Raw genomic sequence first — 24,641 nt, 5'->3', positions numbered from 1 at the left:
CAGTACAAATATTAGAACGATCAGAAACACGTTTAATATACAGTCTCTGTTAGTCGGTGACATCTTACAAATTGCAGCAAACTCAGGAATGTCCCTTTAGAAACATTAATTAAATATCTTAAATGGTATGTGACAGCGCTCACCCCGCCCACTCCCCCCCCCCCCCCCCCCCCCCCCCCCCCCCACTATTTTTCGCAGGTGAGATGCCACCCTTTTTATTGGTGTACTGCCTTGGTGTGTTGACACGTTACTTTAACGTCTTATGTCAGTTTTATTAGAAAACGTTAACATTATCGGAAATAGGAACTGATTTGAACCTTTAACGTTACCTCGATGTAGTACTAAACGCAATGATACAATAATATCCGAACTGGGACAAAGTTCGATGTCATAGTAACTTGATAGAGCAGTTAACACAACACGTCTTACCATTGGTGATAAATTTAACAGTGTTTGTTGTCAAAACAATTAGGTTCAGTTCGCTCGAGGAACTTTGAATAGTCACTGTGTGTGCCCGTAGCCTTGTTGACATGTTTTCCCTATGGAAATTCGGCTGTGTTTTAAAGGATTTAAACTGGTGTACCAAGCGAACTGTGACCACGTGCGGGATTGTTCTTAAGAAGTTTAATGAGCCGTTGTCTGCCAACTCGATGCCGAGAGGAGGTGGGATCGCTTCCATGATGCGCTTACCAATCGCTGATTCTGCCAAAGGTATAATATATTGCTATGTACACATGGTAATTATATTAATTTTGCTATTACAGTTATGCATAAGCGAAAGAGACAGGGGTCAGGGGCAAAACTTCAAATTCGTCCAAAACATTATACAGATATTCGGGCAAATTGTGCTAACCTAAAACCTTTTTATCAAGTATTTCCACCATTCTACCCTAAAACAAATGCGTAGTGATTCGTTTGCAATCACAATATAGTTGTTTGGTAGGAAAGCAAATATGATTAAACACATTTTTTTTCCAGAATCTGGCATTTTCGTTTAAGTCGGGCAAAACTAGACTTTTCACTTAAGAAAATGGGAGCCCGTACGCCTATGCAGTTATAAACTCCCAAGTTGTACATGAAGCACGTCTCTAGGTCCTATTCGGACTAATACAACTAGTACTTGCCAATAGCCATTTCACTATTTACTTATTTACTAACGTAGCCAGGTGAGGGACCATGGAGGCTATGCCGCGTCCCCATCACCTCTCATTTTCCTCCCCACCACCTTTTAATGAAATTCAAGGGGGGAGGGGGGGGGGATTATACTAACCTAGCTAGTTAATTTGAAAGGTAGTCCCTTATTGTGTTTGTTTTGTTTAAAAAGCGTTATGCTTCATATATATAAGTTCATAAGTTTAGTAGTAGGTAGTACTCATTAGTGCTCCAATTCACTGTGTAGTCCCAACCCTTGGGTTGGCTAGGGTTAGGTTATATAACGCTGAGTTTTGGCCCATAAATGCTTGGGGAGCTCTGTGTGACGCCTCGGGGTTTGACTCAGTAATCAACATCCAGTTTTTTTTAACATCGAAATGTTTTATTTAACGACGCACTCAACACAGTTTATTTACGGTTATATCGCGTCAGACATATGGTTACGGACCACTCAGATATTGAAGGAGGAAACCCGCTGTCGCCACTTCATGGGCTACTCTTTTCGATTGGCAGCAAGGGATCTTTTATATGCACCATCCCATAGACAGGATAGCACATAGCGCTGTACCACTTTATAGTTACGTCTCCACCAACCTCGGCCGGGTAATGACTGGCGGGCCTTCATCTTCCTCTCCTATCATTCCCTTCCTACCCTTCCTTAACCTCCCCTTCATGAATATTGTTAACTATGCCCCGATTTGCTGTATGGATAACTTGGGGGTTGTCGGGATGGGGGTGGTGTGGTTGGACGCCGTGATAGAGTGCTATTTGGGTGCGATAGGGTGTACGCGGTTTGGGCCGTTAGAACCCCCCCCCCCCCCCCCCCCCCCCACCCCACCCCACCTCAGGCGCGTCCACCCCTGGAAATCCGGACCAGCTATCTTGGGCTCAGCCTGTTTGTTGGATCGCTAACCATATTGGGCGCGAAGCCCCTCCCCCACCCCCACCCTTTGCGAAACTTTATCCTCCAGGGCTTATAAGTTGTAATGTTATATCATAGGTAATCATATAATTTACGATTTATTTTTTTATTGATTAGACCAGCCCGACTGAAAAAAACCCACCAACTAATTATTTGTATAAATACATATCCTGGTTTCTTCTTTTATGTGGTTCACTAATAGTTAATTAACATTCACCCCCATTATGTTTATGGATATAATTTCAAAATTTCTCAATTGTCCCCTTCATCTCAACTGCTCCCCCCCCCCCCCCTTCCCTACCCCCTCCTGCCTCGGAGTCGGTCACTGGCGATGTCAGAGACTGAATCCGCGGTGGGCGTGCCTGAACCCTCAGGACATTGGCATGTTAAAACAGTTCCCATTCCCACTGAACTAGAAATGGATACGGTAGCAGTGTTTGGCAGTAGCTATGTGAAGCGTCTCCACCAGCACACGCATGGTGACATGTGTGTGCCGGTTGAGTGTCGGTTTTACGGCCGGGGTGGAATGCGGTCGGATCACATACCAGATGGCATGGTTAGGGCTCTGTTGGGCTACCAGGCGTCTTTAGTGATAATACATTTAGGCGGTAACGATATCGGGCCTACGACAGAGTCAAACGATATAGTGGGGCGTCTACTGGCTTTCCACTCCAAGTTGTTGGCGAATGGTGTCGATGACGATGGCTCGTTTCAACACGCCGAGGAATGCGGTTAATCGGGGAATGAAGAAGGCAATCGGATATGACCTAGTTCCGATGTCGACCAGGTACCCGGTTGACTATCTTGAAGATGGAGTCCATTTTAATGATAGTGGAATGCAGGAATATTTTTTTCCGCATAAGGAACATTATCCATCGAAGATAGGTCCTGACAACGGCCACCAATACACTTGAAATTGGTACATACAGTTGCAAAAAAAGAAAAAAGAAGAGTAAAACAAAATAAGAGAGAAATTGATAATTCGTGCATACATAATCCAGTCCAATAACACATATAACTATATATCTATATCAATGCATACTTGTGACTGAAGGTCTCAAACATTGAGCCATGCATGTATAACATACTATTAAACTGCTATGATTAACTAATTGAAATTAGTTGGGTCTTGAGTTGTCAGGAGCCCATATTAATGTTTCCGGACCACGTCCCCACCATCGATTATGAGTTGGAATGCATGGTCGTGAGGACGAGTGCTTAGGGTCGCTACTCCATGTCGGGAACAGCTAGGTATGACAGAGCCCATGGCATTACTATCTTGATCGTGTACGGTTAGAACGGCCAACCCCAACGTCGGGATATCAAACATCACGGCGTGGAACAGTTGATATTTGAACATCTTACCCCTCCGCCCCTGTAAGGAAGAAACAATCTACGTTGACAGTGTGGCTTACAAATTATATGATTATCAAAGTAAACCTGTCAAATGTGCTAAATGCCAGAGGTGGGGGACATACTGTTAAACGTTGTAAGAACACTAGGGAACACCCACTTGTTCAGGTGCGGTTCAAGCCATCCAAGGAGGTTCCCCGACAATCCGTGCACTAAACCATTGTTGTGTGCTAATTGTCGGGGACCTCACTGCAAACATGATAAGAACTGCCCTGATTACCGAAGGGCCGTCTGAATCCTAACGGACAAGGGTGTACGGACGGGAAAAACAGGGTGGAGTGGGGGGTGGGGGGGTGGGTGGGGTGTGCAACCTGCTGCTCGTAATCTCCCCACCTCGGGATTAGTTAAATCCGCTCGGGGGGGGGGGGGGGGGGTGTCTAATTCTAATCCAGCCATCTCAGCTCTGGACATGGTGAGGATTATTTCCGGTTTGTACTTGGACAGAGCTTTGATTAAAGTCCCCCATGACAAATTTACTTTGGAGGATACCGAGTCAGCCTACAAAGCAGCCTGTGGCCTACTTAGTGAACATCTAGCGGTTAATATGGATTGCCAGCCAGTAGCCAAGAGAAATATCTCTTGGTATAAAAGCAATAGACCTAATAGACCTCATGTCTTGTCTCGACGTCACTTGTGTTTTACGCAGCATGGCCAAATACGAGTGGGAGGTTCTGGATGACCTAGGTAGTGATCATCTTCCTATCAACATTACATTCAATATTCACAATACTTTTCAGGAAGTTTCTAAAGATAAAAATCGTTTTAATTTTAATTAAGCTGATTGGCCTAAATTCGAGACAATGTGTGCTGAACTGGATCATGATCAGATCAGAAATACTAATTTAGATTTATTTAATGATAATTTAATCAATAATATTATTAATACAGCTAAATTAATTATTCCAGTTCATTTTAATAAGTTTAAAAGAAAATCAGTCCCTTGGTGGACAAATGAATTAAGTGAATTAAAAAATAAGTAAATGTAGGAAAATATTAAGGAAAAATAAAACAGATATAAATATTAAACTTTTTAAACAAAGTAAATTTGATCTAGTCTATAATATTACTAAAGCCAAAAAAAGCCTCATAGGACCAGTTTTGTGGCTCCATTAACTCGGAATCTAATGTTAAAGTTGTATGTTCTAAGATCAAGAGAATCCAGGGGAACCACCTACTACTAGCGCAGTCTTAAACAACAGTAAAAATCATAAAACTAATCAGGATAAAGCTAATATTTTAGGAGCTATTTTAAGAAAAGAAATTCGGCTACAAACTAATTACTCAAAAGAATTCCAAATTATAAAAATTAAAATTGAAAAAAGTAATCCGGTCCCCCCTGGAAACTAAAAGTCAGAAAAATGCCAGTAATTATGATGTACCATTTACAATCCAGGAAATGCTCAATGCTTTCAGTCACCGTAACGCCTCTGCACCTGGGCCGGATAAATTTATTTATTTATTTTTAAAACTTTGCCTACTGAAACCCTTGAGCTTTTTCTGGAATTTTAAAATTTAGTCTGGAGTGAGGGATTCATTCCCCTTAGCATGGAAACATGCAGAAATGTTTGCTTTAGCCAAAATGGGAAACGATCTCACAAACCCGACTATTTACCGCCCAATATCTTTAACATCCAGCGTTTGCAAGACCATGGTTAACAACCGCCTTTCCCACTACCTGGAAACAAAGAATTTATCGTCTGCTTTTTAAAGTGGATTTAGAAAACATCATTCCACTACCTACAAACGGAAATTAAAGATGCTTTTTCGGAATGGACACAAGGTGGCCGGTGTATTTGTGGATATAGAAAAGGCTTATGGCATGGTCTGACGACGTGGTTTGTTACTCAAATTTTTTAAAATGGGCGTTAGAGGAGCTATGTTTTCATTCATAGACCAATTTTTAAAAGATAGAACTTTTGTTGTAAATGTTAATGGATACCTTTCGCCCAAATTGGAACTGGAAAATGGAATCCCCCAGGTCTCGGTGGTGGCGTTTACATTATTTGGGATATTTATTAATGATTTGGCTGACACACTCATCGATACTAACAAAAGTGATAAAACTAAATGAAGTATCGGGCTTTTTTTTCCCGATGATACTGCTTTTTGGAGAATTAGAAAATCCACTGACCATATTAAAATTGATCTCCAAAAAGATTTAAAAATTTAGATAGATGGTCAAAGGCCTAGGGAGTTCAATAAAAACACTAATAGTATTGTTTTTAAAAAATCCTGGAAATGTAATTCTATTATAGATTTCAATCTTATATTTAATAATAATGTAAGAAAACAGATACAATCTGTCAAATTTCTGGGTGTGATCTTTGACCATTGCCTGAGTTGTATATTAACCTAATCAAAATATTGTCAGCTATCCAGAGTGGCTCCGATAGAAACAATTCTGTTAATGATCTTTGAGACATTCATTGTCTCGCGTTTACAATAGAGAGAGAGAGAGAGAGAGAGAGAGAGAGAGAGAGAGAGAGAGAGAGAGAGAGAGAGAGAGAGAGAGAGAGAGAGAGAGAGTTTCAGGCATGTCTGTCATGGGCTACGTCTCTGGATAGCCAGTGGTGCAGGCTTTTGTTTGTGCCACTGATGTTAAACTTAAAAAGCTTCAGGGTGTATATAACATGGCTCTGAAAATTATTTTGTGAGCTTCTGTTTGTACACCCTATGATAGCGTTTTAGCAGAAATTGGTGTGTTGCCCTTAACACGTAGGAGAATCAGGCAAGGTATTAAACATATAAATAAAACTAGAAATTTGATTCTCCCATAAACTCACATAAATCATTTAAGAGTACAAACTGTCAGAGATAGGGATATATCTGTTATATATTACTCAAATACATTTTCAAATGACTTTCTGATCGTTGATCTGCCTATTAGCAATGGTAGTATTCGTTATTAATTTCTTTGGCAGATCACCACTCCTAAGGTAGTGTTTAATATCCATTATGAATTATCTAAAATTCAATTGCTTGTTTTCCAAAATATTTTATCTAAAGTTATAGTGGTTGAACTACATTGTATATCCGGATCATGTACAAATTTTTACTGACGGATCTAAGGACCCTACTACAGGCAAACTGTATATAAACTAACAGTCGTTAGGGCTAGGCTGTCTGACAAGATTTCGGTATATACTACATAATCAATGGCCATTCTTTTTTCATTAATTTGGATATCAAACAATAGCAAAACTGAAAATAGCCCCGAAAAATATGTCATCTTCTCACACAGTATCATAATTAAAAACATTAAAACGTTTACAAAGGCTGGGTTAGATTATTGATGACCTATGTGTACGAGACCGGGAGAGATATCTAGCGGTCTCGTTGTGGTATTGTATAACTATTATAAAATAATATTAGTTTACCGGTGTAAACTTATTTTTTTTATTTATTTAAATGATTATATTGTCATTAATATTCTATTAATAAAGTAATTCTAAGTTGGTCTTATTTTAATTACACGTAATTATGTTATTTTGGTCGCTTGTGCTACCCTACTTATTTTTTATTGATCTATTTTCCTTTTCATGATACCTCGTGGTGAATTGAATGTATGGGGGCCGCCATCTTTCTTCTGACGCTGTCTAGTATTTTACTTTCCACTGGCCTCAGGCTTTATGGCAGCCCTTTATTGATTAGTTTTTAAATCGCGCCTGGCAGACTAACGCCAACGTTTTATTAATTTCTAACTGTTTTAAATTAAATGTTGTTTTTAATTGGTGTAAATAAATTAATTTTAGTACAATTTTAATTGTACATAAATTGAGTATTTATAGTAATTTAATTTAAAACTTTTTATTGTGGTGTCGGTGTCGGCGTTGTTGTTTGAAAGTGTGTGTATGGGTCGGCTCGGGGAGGGGTGGGGAGGGGGTGTATTTAAGCTCTTTTCCCCCGGCTCCTTGTCTTGAGTTATACATATTAATGCTCATTTTATTTTTTGGTGGTTTTGTTTTAAATTTTTATAATGTATATATGTTTTTACAAGTGTGCTCGGTATTTTAATCTGTGATTGATTTTATCCTGTTTTTATCCTTTGCAAGAACAAAAATAAAAAATAAACAGGGTGGTATGTACTGTCCTGAACCATTGGTAGCAGCTTGGTCTCATGTAGCACGTCTGCTGCCATTTGGTTTTTAAAATTAAAGTGTTGCCAGCGTCTGTGAATGACATAACGTTATGTTTCTCTTGAACACAGCGATGCTCCACCTCTCTTCTTTTGATTTTGCGTCACTCTCCTATTGACGCCAACGTTGGATTTTCTATAATTTGTGAAGGACACTGCAACTGGACGGCACGACGGTTGGACTCGCCGGGGTATGTGGTGGTGGTGATGGTGGTGGGGTGAGGGTGGGGGTGGATCTCAGTACATGGTAGAGAGGCGAGAAAGGTGTAGGCGGTTCGTTTTCGGTCGTAGGGTTATGGTTCTGGGGCCCCCTCCTTAGGGCTAATATATTTTTCGATATACTTATTAATATTTTTTTTTTTTATTATTGTGGAACGCCCGATCTAAAATAGCACCTACATTAATTAGACTAATTAAGTAAATAAATTAGGAAAGTTATATTTAAAATATTTTAAATATAATTATTTATTATTAAAATCCCATTCCCCTATTAGGTGCAATTTTCTAAATTGCCCGTTAGAACTCTGTCCCGGACCAGACCGCTGGTTATCCAGAGGCCAGGCCCGGGATGGACATGCCCGAAACCTTAGTGGTATAGGGACATGTTAAAGTATCTCGCTCTCTCTCTCTCTCTCTCTCTCTCTCTCTCTCTCTCTCTCTCTCTCTCTCTCTCTCTCTCTCTCTCTCTCTCTCTCTCTCTCTCTCTCTCTCTCTCTGCAATTGGCTGTGGGATATATTCCTAGTCAAAAAGAGTAGCCCATGGCGTGACAGCAGCTATTTTCTCTAGCCTTGTGGTTAGGGGCGAGACGTAGCCCAGTGGTAAAGCGCTCGCTTGATGCGCGGTCGGTTTGGGATAGATCCCCGTCAGTGGGCCCATTGGGCTATTTCTCGCTCCAGCCAGTGCTCCACGGCTGGTACATCAAAGGCCGTGGTGTATGCTATCCTGTCTATGGGATAGTGCATATAAAAGATCCCTTGCTGTTAATCGAAACGAGTAGCACATGAAGTGGCGACAGCGGGTTTTCTCTCTCAATATGTCTGACGATATATAACTGTAAATAAAATGTGTTGAGTGCCTCGTTAAATAAAACATTTCCTTCAATCCTTGTGGTCCGACACCATATAACAGTAAATAAAAATGTGTTAAATTCGCCCCAATGCTCCACCGTTTGAGAGCAAGACGGATATCTGGACGGTTACAGAGAGCGATTATAACAGTCCAAATGTCCGTCTAGCTCTCGAATGACAGAGTATTTGGACCAGGGCCGTAGCTAGCGGGGGGGGGGGGGGGGGGGGGGGGGGGGGGGGGGGGGGGGAATCTGGAAAGCATTATAGAAACTAAAAGAAAATTCTCTTCTTAACTGTTTAAGGAGTTTTAGACTATTAACTACTCAGTTGCCCCCCCCCCCCCCCCCCCTCCCCAAACAAAAAATCCTAGCTACGGTCCTGCGGACTAGTGTTATGTGGGTTGTCAAATAAAAATATCTCTCTTTTTTTGTTTAGGTTTAGACGCATGTTTTCTTGGTGTTCCGCTTGATACCGGGACATCGTACAAGTCTGGATCGAAAATGGGTCCACGATTTATTCGGGTGGAGTCAGCCATGATTCGACAAGTAAATATTGACACAGGTATGTAATTAATTAAACAATTATCCAAATGTTATGCAGCGTTACGTAGACCAATTGCAATTTTTCCTCAAATAGTTGTTTATAGTTGGCAACGTTATATTGCTATACTCATCGCGTATAAATACATTGTTTGTTAAGTGACTTGTCTGTGAAGAGAACAAAGATATTACGAGGGGATGGCAGGTAGAGCTAAAGAGAGAGAGAGAGAGAGAGAGAGAGAGAGAGAGAGAGAGAGAGAGAGAGAGAGAGAGAGAGAGAGAGAGAGAGAGAGAGAGAGAGAGAGAGAGAGAGAGAGAGAGAGAGAGTGTGATAGCTTTTGTTCGGTATTTGGAATAAAATTAAATGATACATATGAAATTTAAGCTACGGTACTATAAAACATTATAATCAGGTCCGTAGGAACGATATCTGGAGATGGGGAGGGGGGAGCAAAAGCCATTTTTTAAACCGGGTTTATAAAAGTGGGGCTACAGCCCTCCCCCCACCATCCCCCCCACCCCCCCCCCCCCCCCCCCCCCCCCCCCCCCCCCCCCCCCACCCACCCACCCCGGCTTCTCGGTTGCTACCGACCTGAGAATGGTCAGAAATGTAATTATATTGCACATACAGCTACATGTATTTATATTCGAAGCAAGATTATTTAGCCTAAGAAACATATACACATATTGGAATAGCCGACAGCTTGATAATATGGCTACAAGCTCAGGATAGTCTCTTAATTATAAACTCATGAGGGTTTATTATGCGCAGTCATAAGTTACTTCGTCTGAATGTAAAGTCATGCCTCGGACGACGAAGAATCAACACAAGTAAACAGGTCAAGACTGAATATAAGCCAAAATAATTAAAACGGTGAATGAAAAAATAAGAAATAGGGCCTAATAAATAAATAGCTTTTAAACTTCGTAAATACCAGATATTTTATATGAAGTTGTATATGACTAATATAAATGATGGTGAAGTGCAAATAAATAAATAAATAGTTTTTAAACTTCGTAAATACCAGATATTTTATATGAAGTTATATATGACTAATATAAATGATGGTGAAGTGCAAATAAATAAAGAATCAAACAAATAAGGAAAATAAATTGAATAATAAATAAATTTTAAAAAATGCATGCAAATAAAATAAAAAAATTTCACCTTCGTAAATACCAGATATTTCAAATAAAGTTGTATGTGACTGATATAAGTGATAGTGAAACGTAAATGACAGAAAGAAAGAAATATATATATATATATATATATATATATATATATATATATATATATATATATATATATACAGTCAAACCTGTATATAAAGGTCACCCAAGGGACCTGACAAAAGTGGTCCTTATAGACAGGTGACCCTTATATACAGGTTCAAAATTAGAACCCATATATTAAAACATATCACAACTGTCATAAAAACAGAAGACATACATAGAAGACATACATGTGTTATAAATAAGATTGTTTTATTACATGAGACTGTCCATGTCAGAAGATATTTTGTTTAATTGAAGGTTATTACCCATGTGGCATGTTGAACTCATTTGTTTGTTTCATGTCGCCACTAATCCTTCAGTGGAGTATGACCGTTGATTACAGCTGAATAAGGTCATGAGTCATTAAATAATCCTAACACGGGGCATCTCTAATGACCGCCGCCTTCAGAAATTCATGTTTATTTACCAATCATGTCTGGCTAGAAACAATCAGATACCCAACCTAAAACCTCATTTGTTTTGTTTCTCGAGACTCAATAGAGTGACCATACATGCAGATTACATTATGTACAGCCAATGGGAAGTCGTCTACTCTTCAGTGAGGATGCTGAGAACCAATCGAATTACACCACCAATAACTGCGTGTCACGGAAGTTATTGAGTGTCCGTTTGTTTTTCAATTACGATCAGAGAATTACAATGGAACTTTACTTTGACATACAGACATGGCCATATAAACACATTTAATTTATAATTTTTAAGATGATTCAAAATGTAAAGACATAACCAGGGTCAAAAAATAAACCAAAAAACATCTTCACGACGATCATCTTGTGACCGTTATAGCAGGTTCAACCTGTGATTATGGGTGGAAAATAGTGACCGCTGGCCGTTATGGACAGGTGACCGTTATGTACAGGTCAAATAGGGAAGGAAATGCATTGGGGGTATAGTGGCCGTCACAGGCAGGTTACCGTTATGTACAGGTGACCGTTTGACCAGGTTCGACTGTATATATATATATATATATATATATATATATATATATATATATATATATATATATATATATATATATGTGTGTATATATATATATATGTATACAGTATATATAAAATAAGATAAATAAATATATGTTTTATAATTTCCTAAATATCAGATATTAATTTAAGTGAAGTTGTATGTATCTGATATAAATGATAGTGAAAATAAAATAAGATAAATAAAAAAATAATAATTTGTGGATAGACATGCAACATTGATTATAAGTTGTACGACTGTCCTTTTTAATGAAAGATAAGGGGAAAACAGAGCTGTGATAAAGGTCTATGTTAGGTACTGGTTTTGTTAGGGGTTTTAGGGGGAAGGGAGGCATATTTTATTACATTTTAAATACTGATACATGTGGAGAATTAAACATCACTGGAAATCTGCGTGAATATTTAACTATAATTCTAACTGTTAAAAGTAGCAAACAGATTTCACTAAAGTTAATTTTATTGTACGAATCTTTTAATTTTGCGTTGTTAAAACCCTTGACAGGCGGTTCCAATGACTTCGTCTAAGTTAATTTTTCGCTGGTTTTGGTCTTAAACCATTCCGATATAAACTTTAGTAGACCGTTTTTCGCAGCGAATTTACCATCTGATACGAAATATGTACGTTAGTCGCTAGAGATTTACAGTTCCTACGAAGCTACTCACGACTCTCATGACAACTGTCGATCATGCCCCCCCCCCCCCCCTCCCCCCCATCAGTTGTATATAACCTGGATACAGTCTAATTCAGCAAGGGACGTTACTCTTCGCGCACATGCGCAATGGGAATGCGAAAGAGGTCTATTTCCGTAGAATGTTTAAAATGTGTATTGTTACCCATACATTCCTTTCCTTTTGTTTCTCTCTATCTCTCTCAGGCGCAGCTCCGTTTGAGTCGTTGATGGTAGCCGACATCAGTGACGTTCCCGTGAAAACCTCCAATCTACTGGAGTCATGTCGTCAGATCCGGGAACACCTTGCAGACGTCATCAGCAATGGCTGCATCCCCATGGTGATGGGCGGAGACCACACAATATCTTACCCGATTCTGCAAGCCATGAAGGTATCACATGATATTTAATAGCATGCGATTGACTTCGATTCAATCGGAACATCTCGGTTAATTACAGAGAAATAGTGCCAAAAATAGTTCTGGTGCTGGTTATAGTTAGTACTGTACTCAAACAAGTTCAGAAACTCCCCACTCAATACACTGAGTATTAGATCCCATCCTGATTTTATTCTGAAAGTACACAGTCCCCTACATATTATATCAACTAGGTAAAGCGAGCGCAGGTGAGATAAAATTTAATACGCTGTATAAATACGTGTCTCAGTGTATGTGTGTGTGCGTGTGTGTGTGCGTGTGTGTGTGTGTGTGTACATATTCTGACATACATACACACATACAGAGAGAGAGAGAGAGAGAGAGAGGGGGGGGGGGGGGGGGGGGGGGGGAGAGACAAACAGACTGAGGGAGAGACGTGTGTGTGTGTGTGCCCACGGGCGTTACTGCATAGTCAATATATATGAGAATATACATGTAGCGTACGCACATGACTCGTCCCATCGAGTTATGGTATAAAACAATTGGTATGTTGCCATATTAATTACGTCACATTGTTCGAAAGCTTCCACCCATCTTAAAACGTATTCCATAAAAAAGCAAAGTTGCAGTCGGCGAAAAATTACAGGCTTTTTCTCCAAGAGATCTCAGCGAAGTCGATACAGGTGACATGGTTGCAATTTAGTATGTTTCATTATAATAATATTTTCAAGCTTTCTGTCTGGACAAACTGTGGAGGAGATCTAGGCAGGTGAGTACTTTATCGTAGTTGTTAACAACGTGGTTTGGACTTTATGGAAAGAAAGAAATGTTTTATTTAACGACGCACTCAACACATTTTATTTACGGTTATATGGCGTCAGACATATGGTAAAGGACCACACAGATTTTGAGAGGAAACCCGCTGTCGCCACTACATAGGCTACTCTTTCTGATTAGCAGCAAGGGATATTTTATTTGCGCTTCCCACAGGCAGGATAGCACAAACCGTGGCCTTTGTTGAACCAGTTATGGATCACTGGTCGGTGCAAGTGGTTTACACCTGTCCATTGAACCTTGAGGAGCACTCACTCAGGGTTTGGAGTCGGTATCTGGATTAAAAATTCCATGCCTCGACTGGGATCCGAACCCAGTACCTACCAGCCTGTAGAACGATTGCCTACCACGACGCCACCGAGGCCGGTTGGACTTTATGGCATTACCTAGTTATTGAACGGTGGCATGGAAGGATGTGTTGTAACCTAACACGCCATGACATGCGTTGATTATACAATACCATACAATACAAAACGTTGTATTGCCGTGCTTGCATATGATGTATACATATAATTATGTATATAAATACATTCTGGTGACCCAGCAATAATAAAGCTAATGATAAGAACAGTGAACGACAAAATATTTACATTAAACAATATAAAATAATATATAGTTGCAAGTGCTATAGCGAGTTACTACATGTTATTTAATAAGTGTTTTAGCTAACGAACTATTTCTTGCTGTATCCATGCCCCAACAGAGCTGTGCTATTGTTGCAAGATGGGCAACGGGGCAGTTGATAGTACAGTAGCATTTTTCATAGCTGGTCATCGATTGAAATGCGGGAGTGTTTTGTCTTGTTATTTCAAGTTCAGGAGAATTAAAGGGACATTCCTCTGTTTGCTGCAAATTTTAAGATGTTATCGACTAAGAATTTTTAACGATTGTAATTACATATCAAATGCATAAAATATTAGTGGCTGTATATTAAACGTGTTTTTGATCGTTCTAATATTAGTACTTGGTTAAATCTCATTTTATTTCCTAAAATATATTTTTGTTCGTACATTCGAAATTATTTGAAGACAAAATCCAGTTTGGGCTTCTTAGAAATATAAAAACGACCAGAAACACATTGAATATACAGACACTGATATTCTAAACAAGAAAATGTATTTAATATGTAAATTTAATCGTAGAAATATTTTATTAGACGGAAACATCTTACAATGCAGCAAACTCAGGAATGTCCCTTTAATAAGAAAATGTGTTTCGTCCTCAACGGTGATACTACATAATGTGCATAACCTGTTGCTTCTCGGTATATTATATTATCATCCATTAAATGCTTTTGTAGGAGATATTGCTGGTACTATAATTTGAGATATTCTCCTGCAATATTCTCCTAGAAGATATCGCTTCTTATAATCTTGATTGGTCAAATTTTAATCACTGCATTCGAATTAAGCAAATTATCAGGAACTACCTTTTGCGTTCATCTCACTTAAACAAATAGCTGTCATTAAGATATTTCAGGCTGGTGATAATGTAAACGTTGACAGGTCAGGGTTTGCAACTGTTTTAAATTGTATGGATAATGGGGTGTACATTGTACACCTTGTTGGAACTGACCACATCTTTCATGTGCAAAGCCGTAGATTAAGGTTAGTGCCGCCCCTAGTCACTGACAGCCAGTAGCCAGCAGACATCACCAAGACGTTTGTTGACGTTGACAACGATAATATCGAAAGAACAACTGATGAGCAACAGAACAAAAGTACAATGAGAAAAAACGATAGGAGACATAAAAACATTTGAAGAATATCTGCAAACCCAAAATGAAACCAGAAATATACATGATATCCCAAATGAAGAGCTAAATATTTTGGCGTGTAAATTCATTCTGGCCATACGCGAAAAAGAAGGGAGATGAATTCGAACCGAAGTCAATACGTTCTCTTCGGCAGACACCTACTAAGACACAACTACGGATAGTCACTCAACCGTAGCATTGAATTTAGCAAAACATGACAAGTATTGACGGCACAGCAACAGGAGCTAAAACAAAAGGGGAAAGCAAACTTACCAAACCGATCGCAGACGATATCGGTTACCGAAGTCGACAAATTGTATGACGCTGGCCAACTCGGTTCTTCCACGCTTGACGTTATTGTGAATATATTGTGGTTTAACAATACGATCCATTTTGGTTTGAGGGGTTCACATGAACACAGAAACATGGCCTGGGGAGACATTGAATTCAAAAACCGATACTAATGACATGGAGTATCTTGAACTTAACGAGCGCCAAAGCAAAACTCGCACCGGAATAAATACACGTGATGTCCGTCATGTCACACCAAAAATGCGGGCAACGCCTATAAATCTCGCATGTTGTCCTGTTGCAGTATACAAACTATACAAGTCTTTAAGACCAGTTGAGTATTGTTCCCCTGAAACTGCATTATATCTGCCTTCTACAACAATACACAATCCTCTACCAGGTACACAATGGTTTAAGGCCAGTTGATTATTGTTCCCCTGAAACTCCATTATATCTGTCTTCTACAACAATACACAGTACTCTACCAGGTACACAATGGTTTAAGACCAGATGATTATTGTTCCCCTGAAACTCCATTATATTTGTCTTCTACAACAATACACAATCCTCTACCAGGTACACAATGGTTTAAGACCAGTTGACTATTGTTCCCCTGAAACTCCATTATAGCTGTCTTCTACAACAATACACAATCCTCTACTAGGTACACAATGGTTTAAACGTGGTCCGGTTGGCGTACACAAACTTGAATCGACCATGAAGCGTATGGCATTGGCGGGAAACTTGTCTTCCCACAAAAAAAACCCTAACTAATCATAGTGCTCGCAAACACCTTATTCAGACATTAATAGATTCCAATACTCCAGCAACAGAAATACAACAATTTAGCGGTCACAAAACTACTAGCAGTATTAACAACTACTCTGAAATAAATGAGGAACAACACCAACAAATATCGTCCATTAGTAGCAAGCGATCATTTATATGCACCACGCCACAGACAGGACAATACATACCCACACATTTACTCAGCACCAGAAAAGATTTGAGGTGAGTGAGACGATATAAATTTCATATGACTTCAAATAAAAAAAAAGGAAGAAAGAACTAAAGAGAAAGAAAGAATGCAAGTAAGCAAGCACGTAGGACAGAAAGAAAGAGGTTATAAACATAAATGCCGAACAGTGCAAAAACACTATGGTCTCACTACACAGATGTCATCTGCCATTGAAACCCATGTTAAATTGTCCAACTTCAAATGAACATTGCCAATAGAACGGGTTCTCGTGGGCACTAACAACATATACCATTGCAAGCATATATTATATAAGCATTTATTTTCACTCCAAAATTGAGAACATTTCCTTCTCAGTTTTTTGCTATAGGACCGCATCTGGCTGTAGTACCGGTCCGAGCAGGTGGTTCATTAACCGATTAACTCGGGCTGTCTCTTGCGCTATACATCCATGTCCCAAAAGGTCAATGCACAATATTAGAAATTAGCATGGACAAAATACAGCCAGAAGGCTAACCATTAAACATACATTATTGTTTTAATTCTTCACCATTTTCTAGAAGTGAATATGTGAACCATAACTTGTGTCACAATTAGGAACTCTCACCCGGAAGTGATCTGTGTAGTGAGACCTAAGCCTAAGTTGTTTTAAACGAGACGGAAATGACGTTTTCACAATGGCTGTGATGTGTATTTTTAGGATAAATATGGTCCAGTTGGGTTAATTCATCTTGACGCCCACTCCGACACTATGGAGTCGGTAATGGGGGAGAAAATTGCAAATGCCACGCCTTTCCGCCGAGCTGTAGAAGATGGCTGCCTCGACACTAACAGAGTTATCCAGATTGGACTGCGGGGAAGTGGGTACTCTCCCTTTGACTATGACTGGGCCAGAAAACAAGTGAGTGTTACATTGTAATCTACCGGTCTGGTATGTTAATAGGTTCAATTCTCGAATCCCACCCAGGGAAGGCATAAGATCACTTCAGTCTTCGTCTCTCTCTCTCTCTCTCTCTCTCTCTCTCTCTCTCTCTCTCTCTCTCTCTCTCTCTCTCTCTCTCTCTCTCTCTCTCTCTCACACACACAACTAATAAATACTAGTAAATAAATAAAGTTTGTTTAAGGACAACACTAGAGCACAATAATTTCTTAATCATTCACTATTGGCTGTCAAACATTTGATTATGATTGTGTAATAGACAAACGTCCATTTCCGTTTCTAATTCTATAATAAAAGATAACATTTTCATTTCAGGGATTCCGATTGGTTCTGGGACAGGACTGCTGGGGGAAGTCCCTGGAGGGTCTGATGGTCGAGGTCCGTGAAATGATGGGAGATAAGCCAGTCTACATTTCATTCGACATCGACGCCATGGATCCAAGCTACGCACCAGGAACAGGTAATACATCTTGTATCTGCACCAGGAACAGGTACTACAGGTTTGATATGCACCAGGAACAGGTAATACAGGTTGTATGAAACAGGAAATACATGTTGTATATGCACCAGGAACAGGTAACATATGTTGTATATGCACCAGAAATAGGTAGCACATGTTGTATATGCACCAGGGACAGGTAATACATATTGTATATGCACCAGGAACAGGTAAGGCAGGTTTTATACACACCAGAAACAGATAATATATCTTGTATGAAACCTGTAATACTTGTTGTATAACCTAAATGATTGAAATAGGTAATATATGTTTATACGCTAAATGATTCAATTAGGTAATATATGGTTTATACGCTAATGATTGAAATAGGTAATATATGCTGTATATGCTAAATGATTAAAATAGGTAACACGTTGTATATGCACCAGGAACAGGTAACATATGTTGTATACTCACCAGGAACAGGTAATACATGTATACGCACAAAGAACAGGCAATACATGTTGTATATGCTAAATGCTTGAAACATGTGCTGCATGTTGTATATGCTAAATTATTGAAACATAGAGCTCATTCAAAAGGCCCGAACGTTGGGGATCGTTCCAAAGTCTGACATTAAGCGTTATAGGTAGGACAATTATCAGTCTAGTCTGATTTTTATTTGATGTCAAACACTTGATAACTTTGACACATAGTTTTCAGAGGAAGCCCTCTACATTCTTTTTGCATTAGCAGCAAGGGGTGTTTTATATGCCCTCTCCCACAGAGAGGACAGCACTTGTGACTTTGACATTGTGCCTTTAAGTTGTAAAAGGTAGGGCGTACAATCTCGCCATTTGTCCGAAATACGTATGCACATACGTAATTAATAAAGCATAGTTACGCACACGCGTATGTATACGCATAAATGGAATCTACTCAACCTATTTGCATATAAAGTGATTGCTACGTATTAAGCATTGCTGATAACGTATACGTATATTCTGTATGTGCGTTATCCGTGTGTGTATACGTAACTTACGAAGCGCTGATACGCACACGCGTACGATTCAACAAAAATGGATTCTACCAAACCTATAGCTATTTGCACACAGTAAGTGATTTCTACGGACTACGCATTCTGGATTACATTTATACTGGTTACGGGCCAATGGAATTTGCGCATCGCTCGTTAATATTTTATTTACGCACCCGTTTGTGAGAACATCATTCCTTATTTTTAATAACACATACTTGTTTACACATTCACGTATGTTAACAATTTCAAGACATGCGACTGGCTGTTCCAAGGTGATGGCCAGGTCACAAATGCCATACACCCAATGAAAACACAGCACGACCAAAATCAATTACACTGTGACGTATAGTTAACCTAACAATCGTTTGTCTGTGACGCATAAGTTAGCTACATGTGCAAGAGCTGTAAATAACTTTTAGTCGAAAAAGATGTTAAAATTTGCATAAAACCCGTTTTTTTTAGGATAGATAGATTTATATTTTAAAACAACTCGTTGTAAAATAAATGGTATCTAACGGGCACGAATGTATTATTCTCTATGTAAAGGATGTCGGACTTTTGGTACTTTGTACAGGTGTTCCAGAGATCGCTGGCTTGACGCCGCAACAGGCATTACAAATCATCCGAGGCTGTCGTGGTCTCAACATCGTTGGTGCTGACGTCGTGGAGGTAATAAGAAAAGTTTCAGCGAATACTCAGCGCACCCAACACCTATGGATTGTTGACTAGAGATGCCACTAACAAAATTTAGGTTCAGGGTTAGGGCTAGCGTTTACAAAATATGTGGTGATACCTTTTCATATGTTGGCTTAATGATATCGTTATACTGACAAAACGCCTAGAGGGTATATACTACTAAATCAAATCCCATTGACGACAATAGTAACACATATGGCTAAAACTCCTACCTGCAGCGTATCAATCGACATATACGTCACATTTATAAATACTACCACACCTCACCCTTAAAGTGAATAAAAAAGGGTGTCAAGCTGCCCATTTTAGAGGTAACAGGTAGCGTCTATGACTGTTGTAGTTTCACACAAAATTTGAGTACGCTACTTGACACAGTGGTACTAGATGAAATAAAATAGCATACAGTTTTGGCCCAGATGAAACTAATTTGTACAACCAACACATTCACATTTATCACCAATCATAAGACTTGTGGAGTTAACTTCTCTATCAAACGTCGGATACACCTCAGACTCTGACACAGCCGCAAGTTATTGGGTTTAGTACTACCTAGAAGTATAGAAAAATAGCATCTTGTCGTAAAACCGTTTCTAAATGACGTTGTCATGTCGATGACAGTTCTACGTCACCATACTTACCAGCTCCACAGCTAATACACTATATAACTACGTTTTTAAATCATAGGTAACAGGGCGGTGGGGAGGGGGGGGGGGGAGGTCATAATATGATAATATGCTTCACCTCTCCTCGCACCCACCGATTAGAAAATGGAAATAATAATTGCCCCCCCCCCACACCCCCCCCCCCCCCCCCCCCACACACACCCCCGACTACTCCGCCATCCAGTTGCTGTCGTCTGGCCTATATCAATGTATTTATATTACAACTAGTTTCGTGACAAAGCATACTGTCCTTAAAACACACCTCAGTCAGTCTTTATCGATGTGTCATCACATTTCAACCTACGGGTATTTCCTATGTGATTATTTTGTATATTAGAGGAGAGGGAGAGAGAGAGAGAGAGAGAGAGAGAGAGAGAGAGAGAGAGAGAGAGAGAGAGAGAGAGAGAGAGAGAGAGAGAGAGAGAGAGAGAGAGAGAGAGTGTTAGAGTTAGAGTTAGAGACGGAGAGGGACAGAGAGAGAGAGAGACTGAGAGGGACAGAGACATATATATATATATATATATATATATATATATAGAGAGAGAGAGAGAGAGAGAGAGAGAGAGAGAGAGAGAGAGACGGAGAGGGACAGAGACATAGAGAGAGAGTGATAGAGGGACAGAGACATATATATATAGAGAGAGAGAGAGAAGGGGGGGTGAGAGAGAGACAGAGAGGGGGGAGTGGGAGATAGATATAGAGAGGTAATATAGACTCGGGGAGAGTGAGTTTGTGAACGAGAGAGAGAGAGAGAGAGAGAGAGAGAGAGAGAGAGAGAGAGAGAGAGAGAGAGAGAGAGAGAGAGAGAGAGAGAGAGAGAGAGAGAGAGAGAGGGAGAGAGTGGGATGGGGAGTGGACATACGGGGAAGGGTGATGGGAAAGAGGGAGGGTTGAGATGGGGAGGGGAGAAAGTCCAAAGTATAGTCTCTTATCGAATAGCATTACGGGATTTTTAATGAAAACGTTCTACTAAACGGGACGGTACATTCCACGGTTTTTAATTATGTGCACGTGTCAAGAGGTTGACTGACTGACTTTATTTTCCAGGTGTTGCCTTCATACGATGCAGCATCTATCACTTCCATCATGGCGGCTAACCTTCTGTTTGAAATTTTGTGCGTTCTGCCTGGGGTAAAATATTACGACAGAGAGCAGACCTGACTGGCCAACTCTTGTAAATCGACCATTTTAGCATTGTTTAAAGAACAGTATATATGTATATACATGGAACACATGGATCGACCATTTTAGTATTGTTTAATAAACAGGACATATTTGTAGATCAGGAACACTTATAAGTCAACCATTTTAGCATTGTTTAATAAACAGGACATATTTGTAGATATTTGTAGACATGAACACAAGGAACACTTATAAATCGACCATTTTAGCATTGTTTAATAAACAGGACATATTTGTAGATCAGGAACACTTATAAATCGACCATTTTAGTATTGTTTAATAAACAGGACATATTTGTAGATCAGGAACACTTATAAATCGACCATTTTAGTATTGTTTAATAAACAGGACATATTTGTAGACCAGGAACACTTATAAATCGACCATTTTAGTATTGTTTAATAAACAGGACATATTTGTAGACCAGGAACACTTATAAATCGACCATTTTAGTATTGTTTAATAAACAGGACATATTTGTAGATCAGGAACACTTATAAATCGACCATTTTAGCATTGTTTAATTAACAGGACATATTTGTAGATCAGGAACACTTATAAATCGACCATTTTAGTATTGTTTAATAAACAGGACACATTTGTAGACCAGGAACACTTATAAATCGGCAACAGCACATATTTGTAGATCAGGAACACTTATAAATCGACCATTTTAGTATTGTTTAATAAACAGGACACATTTGTAGACCAGGAACACTTATAAATCGACAATTTTAGCATTGTTTAATAAACAGCACATAATTATTTCTACACATGGAACACTTATAAATCAGCCATTTTAGCATTCTTTAAAAACAGCACATATTTGTAGACATGTGCTTATTACCATTGTAGAGTTACTCGGTCACTGCGGGGTGCAGTTTTACCAATCTTTGGTACGGCGTTTTAACATTCAAAATGACGACCTGACTGGCCAACATAATATTTTTTTAAAAATGAGTGCATCCAATAGCCTATGATTAATTAATAAATGTGTTCTAGTCGTGTCGTTAAAGAAAACAAACTACACAGCCGTACTTATTCTAATGTGTTCTGTCATGTGCTAGTTTTGATTTTGTAACCTATTGAGTGGCATTCCTCTTTATGGTTGTGCAAGAAGGATGAAATATCCAGCAACGGTTCTCCTCTGGAGTGGCTGTACTCCTATAGATGAGGCACTAGATAGATATTCATAGAATCAACCACTAGTTTCACAAATGCCCTTTTGACTCTGCACTTTGCATAGATACGGCCTTGATGGCGTATTACGGTTTTGTTGTTCAGATTCATGGTGATCCGTGAAAGGAGGTCAGGGTTAAGCAGTTGTATGTCGTAACTTACAACATCCATTGAATGCTTGATCACCAAGAGAGGTGTTAAATGGTTCCACTACTATTGCGAATGAAAAGAGTTTGTTTTGTTTAACGACACCACTGGAGCACATTGATTAATTAATCATCGGCTATTGGATGTCAAATATATGATAATTCTGACTCGTTGTCATCAGAGGAAACGTGCTACATTTTTCCTAATGAAGCAAGGGATCTTTTATATGCACTTTTCCACAGACAGGAAAACACATACCACGGCCTTTGTCCATTTGTGGTGCACTGGTTAGAACGAGAAAAAAACCAATCAGCTGAATGGATCCACTGAGGTCGTTCGATCATGCAACGCAAGCACCTCAAGCGAGCACTCAACCGACTGAGCTAAATCTCGCCCTGCGAATGAATGTGCATAGTCAATGAAGAGTTAAAACTTTGTTTTGTTTAACGACATCAGTAGAGCACGTTGATTTATTAATCATCGCCTTTCGTCGGCTATTGGATGTCACACATTTGGTGGGATACATGTATAGTCTTAGAGAGGAAACCCGCTACAAAAATTATAATTTATATGTACCATCCCACAGACAGGAAAGCACATACCACGTCCAATGGTACAGTAGCCATGGTGCATTGGCCGGAACGAGAAATAGCATCAAGCGAGCGCTTTACCACTGGGCAACATCCCACACACAGCCAACAAGAAGGAAGCATGGTAAATCAAAGAAAGGGGAATGTACTCTGGTGCGTGTTTGGGTGAGGGGAGTTCCATAAATTAACGGATATAACCCACAAATTAACAAAAAGTTAATCATCCCATTATTGCTTGAAGTTTGGAAAATGTGAACACATTTATCTGTAGAAATTTGAAATTTAAACATTACCTGCGTTAAGCACACCTCAAAGAGATGGGTAGAAATTTGGAATTTAAACATTGCCTGTGTTAAGCAACACCCCAAAGAGATGGGTAGAAATTTAGAATTTAAACATCACCTGTATTAAGCACACCCCAAAGAGATGGGTAGAAATTTGAAATATAAACATCACCTGTATTAAGCACGCCCCAAGGAGATGGGTAGAAATTTGAAATTTAAACATTGCCTGCGTTAAGCACGCCTCAAAGAGATGGGTAGAAATTTGAAATTTAAACATTGCCTTTGTTAAGCACGCCCCAAAGAGAGAGTGGTAGAAATTTGGAATTTAAACATCGCCTGTGTTAAGCACGCCCCAAAGAGATGGGTAGAAATTTGGAATTTAAACATCACCTGTATTAAGCACGCCCCAAAGAGATGGGTAGAAATTTGGAACTTAAAGATTACCTGTGTTAAGCACACCCCAAAGAGATGGGTAGAAATTTGGAACTTAAACAGTACCTGTATTAAGCACGCCCCAAAGAGATGGGTAATAATGTTGTATTCATTATTGTTAGGTAACAATGGTAATTCGTTCTTGTTATATGCGAAGCAGCAGATGTCCAGTTGGCACAGACTGAAACAATTAAAATAATCTTCTGGTCAACGCTAAGTGCAGCTCATACATACTTCATCTATTTACCATTTATTATGGGCAATATCGGATCATTAATATAAACACACACACTAAACAATACTTAACACTTTATAAAGTTGAAAAAGAAAACATTATGTATGTACATATTAAGTAAATGGAGAGTGGTTAGTGCGTGTAAGTTTAGCAATTATTTGAAGAACACAGGCCCGTAGCATTTTGGCTGTTGCCTTTGGATAACCTTTACATCTCGACTGAATGTAAAAGTTGTAGCGAGACTAACGGATCGATATTAACGGCGAGTGTTACAGTAACGAGCAAATAACCTTTGAATCATTCCTCGGACCCCCCAAATAACTCTCGCCTTCGGCGCTCATTCAATTCCCCCCCCCCCCCCCCCCCCCCCCCAATAATGTCCACCATGCTACGGGCCTGGAACATGTTA

The 24,641-nt window shown here is 39.3% G+C and overlaps 1 protein-coding gene across 1 annotated transcript; it reads left to right on the top strand.

Moving 5' to 3' along the window:
• The first annotated feature begins 494 nt into the window (after positions 1-494).
• On the top strand, positions 495-21,528 carry LOC121388634 (agmatinase, mitochondrial-like). The gene is made up of 7 exons (XM_041520056.1): positions 495-711; positions 9,126-9,251; positions 12,381-12,565; positions 17,108-17,308; positions 17,663-17,807; positions 19,400-19,494; positions 21,231-21,528. The coding sequence occupies exons 1-7, from the start codon at positions 531-533 to the stop codon at positions 21,342-21,344; spliced, it is 1,047 nt and encodes a 348-aa protein (XP_041375990.1). The 5' UTR covers positions 495-530; the 3' UTR covers positions 21,345-21,528.
• The last annotated feature ends 3,113 nt before the right edge of the window (positions 21,529-24,641 follow it).

This window comes from Gigantopelta aegis, chromosome 14, assembly GCF_016097555.1.
Source record: "Gigantopelta aegis isolate Gae_Host chromosome 14, Gae_host_genome, whole genome shotgun sequence".
Lineage (NCBI taxonomy): Eukaryota > Metazoa > Mollusca > Gastropoda > Neomphalida > Peltospiridae > Gigantopelta > Gigantopelta aegis.
This window is presented reverse-complemented; position numbering and strand designations above follow the sequence as displayed.